General features: G+C 33.0%; 1 protein-coding gene across 1 annotated transcript in view; it reads left to right on the top strand.

Moving 5' to 3' along the window:
• LOC128998252 (uncharacterized) overlaps positions 1-13124 on the top strand; it is a 125074-nt gene extending 111950 nt beyond the window's left edge. Inside the window, exons 3-4 of the mRNA XM_054424306.1 lie at positions 8293-8459; positions 12156-13124. Coding sequence (XP_054280281.1) covers positions 8293-8459; positions 12156-12203 — 215 coding nt within the window. The 3' untranslated portion in view covers positions 12204-13124. The remainder of the gene's footprint in view (positions 1-8292; positions 8460-12155) is intronic.
• Positions 13125-15986: the final 2862 nt, after the last annotated feature.

The following is a 15986-nucleotide window of genomic DNA, read 5'->3' as shown; positions in this document are numbered from 1 at the left end:
TCCAATGGTGTTAGACTCAATAGGTAAACTTTTATGTACTTAAAACTTATTTGGCAGTTCTATGGTATGGTTGTTGAATGAGGTATGAACAATATTATTGTTAATTTGGTTATTTACTTAACTAATTCGCAAGACAACTTTAAACACAAATTGAAAGTCATATAAAGAAAATAAATACAATACGTAGTTTAGAGAATATTATTTTATTTTTACTTTTGTAACTATACAAAAAATATTTCCAATATTAAAAAAAATATTTTTATTGTGTTTTTGAAAATTCCGATATCTATATTCTTTATCGTCACTACTAATCATAATGTTAACGTTAAATTATAGCATTTGATCAATTATAGTAAGCTGGTGCGTCATTTATAATTTATTTGTTGATGAAAACTGAATTGTTTCACCAACAAGGATAATAATCGTACCTACATGAATTACTTTTGTAGAGCAGTGAAACAAAAAAGAGATCTTCAAAGAGTCCGATCATGGAATTGGATACACCAAGCTTTCAGACAAATGCATTTCCTTCATCTACCAGTCTAGATGTTCGTTTACTATCTTAGAAAAATATTAACGTTTCGTAAAATAAATAAAACATAACTTTGCTGTGTGTTGGCTGTACTGAATTGTCAAGGAATGTTTTTGGGTGTAAATAGATATATTATATCTTAATATCCATCTACTCAAATAAATGAAAAACATTTGAATTAATCAGGTCGATTTATACTAAATAAATTAGCAAATTGTCTTTTGCACATAATACATTTTAATGATATAGGGTTTTAAAGAAACTATCACAAATAAAATACCCCCACCGTAGCAAACCTACGGACTAAGCGAACTCTTCTCTAAAAGAATGGCATGGGGATTTTAATTTACACTTTTTTGAACTTTCTACATAATTGTCGGGCATACAACAATGCTTTAAGATACTAATTATTTGTTTTTAAGCTCTACAAAATGATTTTAAAAAAATGGGAAAGCAATTAATATAACACCCCTCCTAAAAAAAAATCCCCCAAACCCCCCTCCTAAAATCCCCCCAAAAAGTTCACCCCCCTACAAAACCCACCCCCCTATAAAATCCCCAAACTCCCCCCCCCCTATAAAATCCCCAAACCCCCCTACCCTCCCCCCTTTAAAATCCACCAAAATCCTCCGATCCATAGTCCGATCATGCTTGTTCACGAACTCTTTCGAATAAACGTAGGTTTACACGTACCAAATTCCATAAAAGTCGGATATTTTTGCTCGAGTTATCACGCTAACAAACATATATATGTGGTGTTTTTGGCCTCTGGGTACCTCAAAACGAAAAAGTAAATCGGTCCCGGTCCCAGGTCTTACCATGATGGGATATTCACAAAAAACGAAGGTTCAGTATTACGTATTACAAAATGAAGGTATTTCTATTAAACAAGGCTACTTATATTATTGTATACATTAATTACTTTTATCAGGAAATAAATAAATCTTGCTAACCCGTCTCAACCTGCATAAAATCTACAACCGATTTTGACCTAAAGTCTTCAACTACGCACACATACTTAAACATTTTAAACCCAAGATGACTAATACTTTAATCCTGGTAGTTTTATATCCCCACCATCCAATTACATTTGACGTTCGATTGACATTGAGTATAATTTACTCAAGGATATAAGCAAAGTTTTCCTATCCAATCTTCATCAATACTCATATGCCTTAAGCTAATCGTCGAATTGTAAACTAACTCCAACCGACAAATCACGTTTTCAGTGTATTTATAGACATGTTTACAGTTCGAAAATGAATTATACCGCTGCAGCAGACCTGCAGACAAATCAAATAATCCTCGGTGGAATTTCACTTATTTTTTATGTGAGGTAAACATTTAATCAAGATTATTTTCAACTAGTACTTAGGTTGTATTGCTTTTGGTAGGAAAAAGTGGTGTTTTATGGTAACAGCATAGGATGAAATAAAAGAAATTGCCAAATTTGATCAAAATATATAAGCAAGCAAACTACAACAGTTTTCTTTTCCCCTATAATAGTGAAATGTGGGTTTGAAATGTACAACTTTTGGAATTTTCTCCATAGATTTTAATTCTATAACAAAGCTTCAATATTCAAAATCATTAGTTTTAAGGTTTACACGATTGTTTCAATGATAATCAAACATTTTTATTTTTATTTTTTTTTGTAACAATTAGAAAACCGGAATTTTCCATGAGTATTTATGATCCAATCTTGGTGGTTTGCAAACTCATTTAAGTATATTCACATCCAGCCTTACACATTCATGCCAAATGTCATCAAAATTGGACCAAAATTATTTAAGTTAGTTTTCTCACTCCCATATATAAAAATTTCAAAGAATAGAGTTGTTGGTTTTTGGGACATCAAAATGAAAAAGTTAATAGGTGACGGGTACTACCTATGATAATAGCTACATCCCTATAAAATTGTCCAACGTTATTTGTTTATTTGCTAGATTTATAAATAATTGGTTTATGTATCTTTGGAACCTGGATCTACTTTTGAAATCATTACTATGCCCCTTGAAATCGATTAATGCAACCCGTTAATTGTACCTGGCTTATGGGTTTTGTTGCAATTCCTGTAATTAATTATAAAATGATTGGTTGTGTTAGAACTATTGTTATAGCCTTGATAAATTGGCCTTTAAAATAATGTTGATGTTTGTTTGCAGATTTATAGTGTTATATTTTTAGTTTCTTTTATTCAGGGCTTTTGAAAGAGCATTTAGGAAATCATTGGGATCACAAACAGTAAAAACATGATCACGATGATAGTTCTAAAATGTATAGTCATCATTTGTTCATAGAATAATCAGCTCTTAATCAATTGTGTAACTAGTTTAGTCTAGTACAAACCAAAACCACCAATTAAATCCAACCGATTAATTCCAAAACCTTGTACTGTAATTCAAATCAACCCAATCTGAAAAAAGTTTAAAATTGTGACAGTTAAGTTGAAACTAGTTAAAATTAAAGAAAAAAAAATAACGATTTTAGTAGATCTAATTTGTAAAATTAGAATCGTTTATCTCAGTTCAGTAGGATTCGGACAATCACTATTTTCATTATTCAATCCCATTTAATTCATTTTTTGTGATAAATTCCATCTCAACGCTTTAAAGAAGAATTAAGTAGAGCATTAACACAATAATTGTTAAACATTTAAATTTCTTAGTTTAACAATACATTTCACCCGTATAGGGATAGCGAAAATGTTTTAAGAAATAATACAGTAGTAACAATGAAGAAGAGAAAGATAGCTTTGCTCATTGAATGATCATCTCTACTTCAACCCAACAGAACAAATCACATTTGCATAAATATTTCTTCCATCCGTCATAAATCAGGGAATCGTTGTAATTCCGTGTTCTTGATTTTCTTTATCACTTTTTTTTACCTTTAAAATCAAGAACATCACTAAAAACTATCTAGAGCATTGAGTTGAACGGAATGTGTCTAAATTTAATGTAAAATAAATGAATAACAGTTTTGAGGTTTGGTCAAAATCTTGATATTTTTATAGCAAGATTATCCATTGAAGTATTTGAATAACAAATATCTAATAGTCACTTATATTTAAATTCATTGTAAACCTACGTTTATTCAAAGGAGTTTGTGAACCAGTATGATCGGACTATGGGAACAGGGGTTTATGGGGTAAAATTAGGGTTTTTTTTCATTTTGGTCCTCAAAACATAGCATTTTCCAGTTTCTCTTTAATCAGCTTTGTAGCTCAAAATAAATAATTTAGTATACTGAATGTTTTGTACGGTTAATAGTTACGGAGAAACTTTAAAAAAGTTGTAATTTAAAATGTCTATGTTAAGTATTTTTGACTAATTCGACCTAATTTGGCAAATTAGTATATTTCATTCTAAGCTAATAAGATTTTACTAAAGACATACCTCATTACCTGCACTATAGCAGCAAACCTAAGTACTCGTTAAACCTATTATTTACGTCATGGCAATGTCTGTAAGATCAGACTGGAGTTTTGTAAACCCAAATAAAATTCACATTCAGTCGCACCATTCTGAAAAACAACGATTTCGTGTTAGGAACTTTGGTTGTCTATATCTTAAGCAAGTTTTAGTTTAAACACAATAAAAATGCAATAAGTAATATGCAAATATACTTTTCAATAACGAATGCATTTCAAAATCTACGCTCAGTGAATTTCAGTCTGATCGAAATAGGTAAGAAACTTTGATATGCATATGCATGCAGTATTGGGATTACGTCAGGGAAAACTTCTCAATTAACAAAACATTCTATAAAAATATGTGGTGTTTAGTTATACAACTTAATATATTCACTTATATAGTCATCGGTATGAAATTTCAAGTTGTAGGAAAGTTTTTTCGTTGTTGCATTTACGATTGTTTCAACTAGTGGCTAGTATTTAGTTAAACCTCAGATTAATAATTATGTATTATTACTCTGAGGTTAAATGGTGGAATCCATTAGCTTAAACATTTAATTAACCAAAGTATTCAATTTTGAAGAAGAATATACCTATTAAGTTTAAGCTAAAACTCTATAACAAGCTTTGAACCTATTTAGATCTGAATAAATAGATTTTTGTAGTCTACACAGTGAAAAATATGTACATATCTTAGTTTTTTCATGAGAATAATCTTAAAGGAGACAGTTGGAATTATAATATTAATATTACTACATGGCAAATCCTATGAGTAACTAATCATTTATGGGAATTGACCATAATAAGCTCACCATCACCAACAATAAATGTTAAACAACAAACTTGAATATTCATCCATACGAATCCCTAATAGTTAGCAGTTATGGATAATTCCCAAAACAACTTCAACTACAGTTTGTTAGTAAAAAAAAACATTTATGTTTTACTGGCAACTAATCCTTTTTATGGTCTTAAAGAATATCAGTGTTGTTTAGTTGTGATTTAATTGTTTAAATATTTATATTTTGATAGTTTTCTTGGCAATGCTTTATGAGCTTTTGGTATTTGGTATTTTTGTATTGCTAAACCATAAACTGAATGGTTTTTCCCAACCTCTCCAAATTGCCAAAAATAAACTTTTAAAAATAGTTAGATCTCTTTAAGAGGCAAAAGGTAATCAGCAATAGAAACAATATTTAACTAAGAATATCACCAAGAATTTTAAATAGTTGATCATTTTTACTTGTTTACTAGTATAATCAAAATACACAAATATCAAATGGTATACACAAAATACAAAATATCACCAAGAATTTTAAATAATTAATTATTTTTACTTGTTTACTAGTATAATCAAAATACACAAATATCAAATGGTATACACAAAATACAAAATGTCACAAAGAATTTTAAATAATTTATCAATTTTTTTTACTTTATATCACCATCTTAAAATTTGTTTTCCCATCGATGACTTCAAATATTTTTCGTCAATGTAGCAACTTTCTCGCATAGAAAGACCGAACTCAGTTGGGCCTTTGTTCTGAAACATTTAACTGTGAGGAAGGAAGGCGTACAAAGACTGGGGGGAAAGAACCCCCCTTATTATTTTCCAGCTTCATTAATATCTTGAGCGTAAAAATAGGAAAATATGACAATAGTAATGTGTGTGGATATAGCTTTCATGTGGCATGGGTTTGGTTCATGTGTTGCCAATTGGTTAGTTTTTTTTTTTGTTTGCCAAACAATAAATTAACCTTGTTATAGAAAATCTGCGTGAAAAGAAAATTTCAGTTTTCATTGTAAATTCTTATTTGAAATAATTCGCTCTACACTTTGATGACCTCCTAGTCCTAAATAATATTTATTCAATTGAGTACAAATATTGAAATAATTATATAATAAATAGTTACAATAATTTCAATCACTGTTAGACCATAAAATGTTAAATAAAGGTGGTCCCGGGCCTGAATACACCTCAAAAAACTATAATTCTATGTAGAACAGTTCTAAAAAGTAGTAATAATATAGCTGAAAGTACGAAAATACGTCAAATGACACTTGTAATAATATATCTACACTTATACTGTTTACTCACAAGACGGTAAATACATAAGTGGTGATCGATTTCGATTGGACACTCCAATCATCATCAGACCCAATAAGTTAATGACAAGAAACTCAATGGCGTTCCTTGTATACAATTGGCTACTCGCCTATTGGGCTCTATGATAATTGAGGTGTCCAATCGAAATCGATCACCACTTACCATCTTTTATATGTATTTACCGTCTTGTGAGTAAACAGTGTAAGTGTAAATATATTATTACAATTGTTATTTGACGTATTTTTTGTCCTTTCAGGCAATTTAATAACATGTACGATGCTGATCAAATTATTTAATTAATATAGTTACCGTACTTTAATTATAAAATAGTATTTGATCAAACCACTTGTCATTATTAACTAAGAAAAGTGAAAACAACTTATTAAGCGTTTTAACAACATTTGGCTGAGTATCACACAAAATTAGTTTCTCAAAGGGCACAAAAAGTTTTATGGGAGGGTTGCTCAGTGCAAGTTAATAAGGATTCTTGCTAAAAACTGAAACTTAAAATACACCACTGTAGCTGCAGAAATTTCCCCCCTAACTTCTCTTACAATATAAAAAATGGATACATTACAAAAGGAAACAATGTACACCCGATGGAAGTCGTATTAATTGATGATTATGATTACTGTAAAATACTCACTGCAATACTGCCAAATTTAAATTCTCTTCTAAAAGTGTGGACACCTGTGTATTTTGTAAAACATTTTAAGAATGGAAAATAAATTCCACATTGGAACCCAAACTATATCTCTTGAAACCTAACAATATTTTCGTATTTAATAAGTGAGGTTTTACGGAAATAAGAATTTGTGGAGTCATTCAAAATTCGTGGAGTTTCTAAAGTCTTAAGTTTGGTGTGCTTGTTGTTGCTAAATCCAAATGGTTAATTTCTCGGACTTCAATTGCAAGAGGGACGGGTTCAATACCAGTTACATCCACAAATATTTGAGGATTTTAAACTGTTCCCCATAAAAAGTGGTTCATTGTTTTCAAATTTTACTGTCATACACATGTTTAAAGTCAGTGGGAGTTTGAGGGTAATTTAAGGAGTGTTCGTGGATCCAGAGTCGTTCAGCATTGAGGAGATTCCAGAATCATTTCTGAATTAGAGGAGTTTGTAAAATAGGTTTTAAATTGATGAAGGTTCCAAAGCCATCGAAGAATTGGTGGAGGTACCAGAGTAATCAAGGAATTTATAAAGATCCTGGAAAAATCGGAGATCTTTTGAAAATTCCTTAACGAACTCGTATGTATTCCAAAACCGCTTTATAATTTAGGCATGTTCCAGATGAGTTTAAATGGAGGATCTACAATAGCCATTGTGAAGTTTTTGGATGTGACAGATTAATTTATGGATATTCCAAAATTTGTTTGTTGGAGGTCTCAGAGTTGATTGAAAAATTGGCGAATAGTCCCAGTTGAAGAACTTGAGTCCTTACTCACTGTATCTTCATGCTCTGGCCAAAAGAAGAGAAGTTGCATATCCGGCTTTCTGTTTAAATTGATCAATGGTAGGATCGACTCTCCTTGGCTATGGGAACAGCTGTTGTTTCGAGTTCCAGGCAGTACCAGGTCTGCAGATGTTCTTCAGGACGCAGTACAGGACTAACTATCTGGGTAATAGTCCGATGATTCGACTCCAACGGTTAGGGATTGAATTCCCAACCTATGTTGACCTCTATAGTGACACTTTGGTTTCTCTTAAACACAAAATCCCACAGATTCAATTCTACACTCAAATACATTCTATACAATTTATACATTCATACATTCTACTCTACATTATACAATTATGCATTATAGGATTTTATTCATGTTATTATTATTGTTATTGTTATTTTTTGTTAATCACTTTGCATCGATCATTGGTATTGAAATGTTATATTGTTGTTAATCACTTGCATTGGTGTATTGTTGATGAAGTGTTAATTTGTTGTGTTGTTTCTAAATCATCCATCTTATCGTCTCGAGGTACTACATAATCTTACAATTATTTATTTATCACAACTGAGTGTTATTTTTGTAAATGGCATTGTCGTGGAAAATATTAATTAATATAAAATCGTGTTTAAGTGTTTTTTTTTCAGAATAACGAACTTCAGGAGGTTCAAAATCACGATATTGGATTCTAACCTAATCTATACCACACTCACTGTACTAAAAGCAAAGCATATACAACTGGAGAAATTTATTGGTAACATGAGATTCAAAGTTCACAATTCTTTGTTGCAGGAGGCTGTTCTTCTTTCGGTCACTCGTGTTTTGGAGGGCACGGCAAGAGATCAGATGAAGAATTTCCACCCCCAGAGTTTCTCCCTCCCGTAGAACAAGAACCTGAAAACCGAGTTCCCCTTGACAACATTAAACAAGCTGACATTGTACCTCTTCTGCGGCAGTGGGTAGGTTTTGAAAAGCTTTGGTTAATCTAAGGCTCGTCACACACTGCGTCCTGCCCGGTAAAATCGGATCCGGCACGCCGGGTCAGGTGAATTCGAAAACCATTAATTTACGCTGTACAACTTGTTACAAAATGTCATTGGAAGAGAAACTGATTGTGCTAGTACAGGCGTACCCTGTGCTATACGACCTAGGCCACAAGGACGTTTAAGCAAGAGCTGCTGCAACTACGAAGATCTCTTCACTGCCACTGTCATTGCTTTAGGGAAATTTGGTTAAAACAACAAACTACTGTATGTTGTTGGTTAAACACTTCTTAAACTCACAATACCGCTGTCCTCGGATGGACTCAGACTGGTCGCCGGAACTGGAACGCCTGATGCAGTGTGTGGAGATTTGCCGGATCCGGTGAAAAACACCGGATCCGATTTTAACGGACCGGACGCAGTGTGTGACGAGCCTAACCTAACCTAACCTAACTTAACCTAACCTAAAGAACTGACATTGTTCTTTAGGACCTTGAAATTACAACGCTTTGTACTTAAACCAAAATGTTATTATTTAGCTTATTTTAAATAGCATCACCACGGAAACTAAGAATTCCCAACAATTGAATACCATTTTGCGACTTAAAAGAGGTTACATAATGTCTTTGTATTTTGACAGTTTTGCATATAAGATTACGATTTTTTAGTTGTAAAATTGGACAAACATTACTGCCTCTGCCTTATTCTACCACATTTTACATCGAAAATCACAATATTTGAGCTATTTATTATTCGATCTTTTTGAACTTGGTATCGTTTGATAGGGAGAAAAATGCTAAATAAAAGTGTTCTTGACATCTTTTCATAAGGTTAGCCGTTTTCGAGTAATTTAAGTTTAAGAAGTTATAATGGCCGCCATTTTGAAACTTTAAGTTGAATCGAGATTTATTTATTTATTTCCCAACGGTTTACACCAGTTTACAAGAATGTATACAATATTGAAAGATGGCAAAATCCCTATCAAATTAAATTGTTTGAGATTAAAGTAAGTTAAGTAAAGCTAAGTTTGTTGAGATCAAAGTAAATTGTATCAGATTAAATTGTTATATAACATGGGTTTCTTCTACTTTAACATACATACCAAGATTCATAAATATCGGTTGAAAAAAATAAAAAAATAAAAATGTTTATGTAAAAAATACAAAATGGTGGATATCTGGTTAAAGAAGCGATTTTGGAAAACATTTATTCTTGATTTTCTCTTTATTTTGACCCAAGAAATCACTACGTAAATTATGTCCCAACCTTTTTTGAACACCCTGTATAACCATTGACTAGTAGAAATCCCAGCTAAATCGACCAACTGCTGCAATTTTTTATTAAAAAAGAACTTAGTTGTGTTAGCCAGTCATAGATTGCTCTAGTATCTAAAGTTCTATTTTCTACCTAATCTTTTGTTCCTGAGAAAGGAGGAAATATACATTAGTTGGTTAGGTTAGATAGGGCACTTATAATAGGTAAATGTAGATAAGGTCACTCGAAAACCGTGTAGTCCTATTCCACCCGAGTTTCGTTTCGCCCGTAACCTAATTAGTCTCAATTCGCCCACGGTCCCAGATTAACCCTTATAATCTTTAGCTCTACCTGGGTCAGGAGTCCCATTCCATACACGGAGGCGGAGCCCAGCCTCCTAGGACCTCACCCTCCCCAAATATGGAAAGACCCTCCCCAAGCGAATTCCTTTATAGTATTAATGTAAAGTTGAAACGCAAAGATCTAAAATATAAAGCAGCATGAAAATATAAAGTGGTATGTCTCTTTATTGACGAAGCCGTTATAAGGAAATGTTAAATCTTTATAATCTGGATCATTCCTTTGGGTTGAAAAAGCTTCAACAGTAATCTGTATTTATAAATGTTTACGACATAACAGATTAATAAAATTTACTGCCCATGTGCTGTTAGTCACTGTATGATTGTCTCCCCATCTAAAATGTGTTAGTAAGCAAGTTAAATTATTTGGATTATAGTGTTTAACGTCATACAGAAACATACGATAACACTGCAATCCATTCAACGACGTATTCAACGATCGAGTTGTTACGGTCAAGTTTATTTTTATGATTTAGGAGACTCAAATAATATACGCTGTTCAAAAAGAGAAAATGAAAATTTTTATCCAAATCTTACAGCTACAAGAGTTATCCAACCTATTTTGACAAATGAATCCATACTTTCAAAACTTTGGGACAGGTATTAAGAGATAGATTTTTTATATATTGTTTTATAGTTAGTTTTTATGAATTGTTTATTAGTATTAAGGACAAGAGTTGTTTTGAAAAGCAGAAATATTGTATCTGAAAAACGCTTGCTAAATAAAGACATTATTATTATTATTAAGAGAAACTTCACTGAACAACGTGAGAATGATCCGATGCGGGGCATATACTGTGACTGACAGACAACACGTGAAAATACGTTAACCAACTTTCAGTGGTGTTGCTGCTAGTTGCTTTAGCATATTACAATCGGATTATGACTGTGTTTAACCCAGAGTTTGTGGGTCAAACATGGACCACATGAAATGGTTGACATCACCCCAATTTACAGGATTCCCTACGGAGAAAATTCGTTGGTTTAGGTGATGTCTCAAATCAAAGAAATAAATAAAGAAATTACCCAACTTGAAATACTTAACACAGGTCTCAGTAAAGCAACAGTTTTCTTCAAGTCTCAATGATGGTAAAAATTTGTTGCAACATGTTAACTCGAATTGAAGCAGGGTGTTTAGCATTCACTGGAAGTTATCAGTTAAAAATTAGAGCAGAAATAATGTAGGTGATCCTTGACGACACAAATAGAGATATTTAAAATTAGTTTCTAACAAGTTTTCAAACAACTCTAAGATGTAACTAGAATTATTCAAATTTAAGCATAACGTTTTCTTCGACGTTATGTTTCATACTATGCGATGATACCTCAGCTGTACTTATTTGTTTGTTATTCTTTCAATTTATCACCTCAGGTGTGATTATTTGCTGGTATTACATGGTATTACCATGTATTACCATAGACAAAAAGGTATTACTGTATTCTGTTTTTTTTTTATTTCAGCTTAACTTAACCAATCTATAAAGACACATGCCACTTTATATTTTAATGCTGAGACCTTTGTGTTCCAACTTTACATTAATACTATAAAGGAAATTCGTTTGGTTTGTCTGGTTTGTCAAACATATATTTTAAGTTTCAATAACCGTGTAGTCGGAGATGGAAGGTGATGGGGTCATAGTTGGGAGAGGGTGGGTACCTAGGAGGCGGGGCTTCGCCTCCGTGGATGGAATGAGGCTCCTGACGCAGGTAGAGCTGAGGATTATAAGGGTTAATCTGGGACCGTGGGCGAACTGAGACTAATTAGGTTACGGACGAAATGAAACTCGGGCGGAATAGGACATAACCATTGAAAACGGGAGGAGTTTTCTTCCTTCCTCGAACGTAGTGTAGTCAACACAATTAGAGTAGGAAAAGGCCTATAAAAATTAAAAATAGTTATCCCTGCAATTTTGAACTTTAAAAACACAGTTGTAATTCGTTTCGTTTGAAACCCCCATTATTTGTATTTAGAACATGAGAAAGTTAGGGATCTCACTTTTTTGTTGTAGGAAACACAACTTGTAAAAAAATAATTAATTCAATATTTTATTTGTTTCAGCTACAGCTACGGTCTTATAGAAGGATGGCAGAAAGCAACCCTAACTAGAATTTTATTCTTTCAACCCTCTGATTGTTTCACTTAGTTTCTAAGCAATGTTATATTCTAAATAAAACATTATTGTTGAATTTTGTAATATAGATTATTTTCCGTTATGGTTGAAAGCCTCGGATGAAAATCCTTCAGCCAAAGTTACTTTGCCTCTATTTTACTGGACGTTAATTTCGGGCCTGGGAAATTAAGGGGTGTGACATAATTTTTTTGATTTAATAGTTGATTATAGTTTATTTCATCTGTTTTTTTTTTTCACGGTTGCTGAAATGATTTGTATTACCTTTTTCTTGGGTTTAGTTTAAACTGTTTGAATATTGGTCTTATTTACAAATAAATATGGCTGTAAATGATCTTGTCTGATTGAAAGTACATTGAATTTTGGTTAAAAACAGAATTTTGTTAGAACTGGAGGTCGTGTAAATCTATAATAAAAAAAAAAAAAACAATTTGTAACACTGTCTTAATATTCTACAGCTATAATAAATGTGTAATTTACCTTCTCAATGTGAATGGATTTTTGGATTTTCTCCAAAGTATTTTTGTTATGAATTTGTTTAAACTCAGTCAATTCATGGAGTGTCGCAAGACGTCCTCAAACGTCTTTGGAGTAATTTTGTCTATATAAAAAGTAGGCAGAATTCTCTAAATTAATAATTCAGCTGTAATCCCCGTTTTCCAAACCATAAAGAAATTTCTTTCAAAACTATGTCTGAGTTTGATTTCGTTTCCAAACTTTTTTTAACTTGTTAAAAATGGAAAACCTTTGTAGGTCAAAGTCATATTTTCCTGTGTGTAACTAGGGGATTAGTTTCATTGATATCTTTCATAGTGGTTGTTTTACAAAACTTAGCTACAATAAGATGTATACAGTAGGCAAACCTATGTAACAACTGTCAATAAAGAGATATTGTTTCATGTATGATTTTCTTCCCTAACACCTCGATGAATAAAAACGCAAAATAAACAGTTAGAAAATATTAGTTAGTGGTGATGTGTCAAAACCGAATCTTGAGTCTCAAAACCATGAAAACTTTGGAAAAGTTTCGGTTTCGAGACTGAATCGGTGAGTTTCAAGAATCAAGTTTGGAAATTGAATATTTTGGCAGTTTTGATTGTGGACTGCTGAAATTTGTTTGTACCATTATGTTTTTATAACACCGTTTACACTCAAGCTGGCAGCAATGAATAAACAGATCACCAATAACACTATGAAACAAGTAAATTAAATTCTGAACTGTAGTAGGTTCATAAATACTAATACTGGAATATTATACAGTATGGAATATACTTCACAGTTTCATATCGATATTTACCAAATACACATAAATATTAAATACAAAATGTTTTAATTTATCTAATATTTATGTTTATGTTAGTATCAGGTGTTGAATTTATTTTAGTGTTTGTTATTTACTAAACATTATGTCTAGTTAGGTTTTAAGTGTAGGCCCATTAGTCATATATTCATGTTATTATGTCCATATCCGAAGTCAATGTCACTTTAAAACTTTAAAAATTCATATAAAATTATTCCAAAAAGTTAAAAAGCTCGATTTAGTGTTTTTTTTTTTTTCAAAGGGAAACACATCAAGTTTTGACTCGTGTAGTCCATGAGCCTAATCGCACCACACAAGTGCTAGCGGCTTATGTTAAATGTGGTTACATTTAAATATGACCAAGAATGCGTTCACTGGATCTGGGCGTGCTAGTTGTGGGTTTTGGTTTGAAGAATCAAAGTCGGCGATAACAGTTGTAATTTTCGTACCAAGTACTCTAAAAATCCTCCTAGGATTCCGAAATATATGTGTGCATAGATGTGTGCTGCTCAGTATAACCATAGACAAAAATAATTAAATAAAGACTGTAAGCCATGCTGTGGTTACCATGGTTACCATAGGTTCTGGCGCACACCGCTGGGAGTGCCATATAGTTACGTAGCGCGTATGCCGTAACTACATGGTGCTCCCAGCGGTGTGCGCTAGAACCTATGGTAACGGCAGCTTAGCTGACGGTTTATAATTAATTCTTTTTGTCTATGGTAAAGCATAAGACATCCCCAAAGTCGTCCACGCACATCTTACAAAGCTATTACAAGTGACACAAACGTTTGTCATCAGCCTACAAAGTCGACCAGACGTGCATCTCGTGAGCTGCATACGACGGTTTGGCGTGTGTTTGCGAAACCGTAACGATATTCGCGTTTACAAGCAATTAAAGACAATGACGAGGGACAGTAAGAACTTCTGTGTGGATGTTAAATCAAGTGGTGATGATGAACATTTCTTCGACAACGTAATTTTTTTCTGACTAGTGACGTTTTACTTAAGTGGTAGTGAAAATCCACGTGAAACATTGAAACATGTTCGTGATAGCCCTAAAGTGAAAGTCCTTTTTGAAACACCCTGTATAACTAATGTTTGTTGAAATGGGAAATGAGTGACTTTTTGACATATAGCTGTGGTGTGAAGTGCCTAGGAATCACATAGTAAATGATTGATGGTTTAAGGCTCTACCTGACGTATTACCCCTATCCAGTCATCATAGTATAGCGAATTTGGTCTTCAATGGACCGTTGGATTCAGGTTTGTGAATAGTATGAGTTTTGATTATTTTAGGATGAACTGCTACTCTGAAAAAGCTGAGGATACTGAAGAACCAGACGATACAACAGCACTCTAATGTTATATACAGTATACAAACCCTATCTGTCCTTCTTAGTCTTAGCTTTTCTCAAAGGAAGGTAAATTTTTGGGAGTGTTGCACGACGTCCAATGATACAAGTCAGTGTCACGACGTCCAAAATGTAATTACTTTTTGAGCCGTCTCAAGACGTCCAATATAAACCCTTCGACTGTTGCATGACGTCCAAATCTCACCATGTCCAAATTAGAGTAAATGCAAGAATCTTCGTCTTTCTACAAGCTTTGGAAGTCATGGGATTGGTCGTGCTACGGCTTATATCATTGGACGTCGTGCAATGCATCCAAAGAATTCTAAGAAAGCTGTTGTGTTCTTTCTGGGGAGTGAGCTGGTCTAGTGGTAGAGCGATGGACTTCGGTCGCTGAAGTCTCGGGTTCAAATCCCGTCAAATCACCAATGGATTTTATCCAAGTGATAATGCTGCAACCCCTAGGTCCAGCCTGAGTAATGTGAAAACGACGCTAGAGTCTATAGCGTCTTAGGACAAAAAATATGCTAAGGTACTCCTCCTGAGTAATCTGAGGAATGTAACGTAAAATGTTATCTCAGTACTTTTTTGAGACAGTACACACTAAAATGTAGTATACTGTATACACTATGTAGTATACAGTATACACTATGTAGTATACAGTCTACACATAGACATCCATATACCTGTTCCTTTTTAGCTAGACCATTCCTAAGTTTTACTCTGAGCAAGATGATGAGTTTGAAGAAGCTGACTAGCATTGATGCCACTCAGTATACAACACACAGAAATCCAGGCACCAACTAAATCTGTCTAAGATGATGTTTCCGAAGAAGTTGAGTGGATTGAAGCTCCAGCAGTACAGCATATCCTACAAAATATTAGGGAGTATCCTGATAATCCTAGGATAATAATCCTTAGGAGTATCCTAATAATCATTACGATGTATTCTATAAACTACAGTATACAGTAGTTTAGATATTTGTCAATTATTAGCGATATTTTATTTAAGGTGTTTTCAGATAAAATCTAAGATCCTTAAGAAGTAGATATAGATTGACCTCAGTTTTGCTCTCCACTGCAGTAATACCCTATAGACTAAAAGAGTG

The sequence above is a fragment of the Macrosteles quadrilineatus genome, unplaced genomic scaffold, assembly GCF_028750875.1.
Source record: "Macrosteles quadrilineatus isolate MER2022 unplaced genomic scaffold, UCM_ALF_1.0 Scaffold_7__1_contigs__length_78375512, whole genome shotgun sequence".
NCBI lineage: Eukaryota > Metazoa > Arthropoda > Insecta > Hemiptera > Cicadellidae > Macrosteles > Macrosteles quadrilineatus.
The sequence above is the reverse complement of the archived record's forward strand: the minus strand, read 5'-3'. Positions and strand labels throughout refer to the sequence as shown.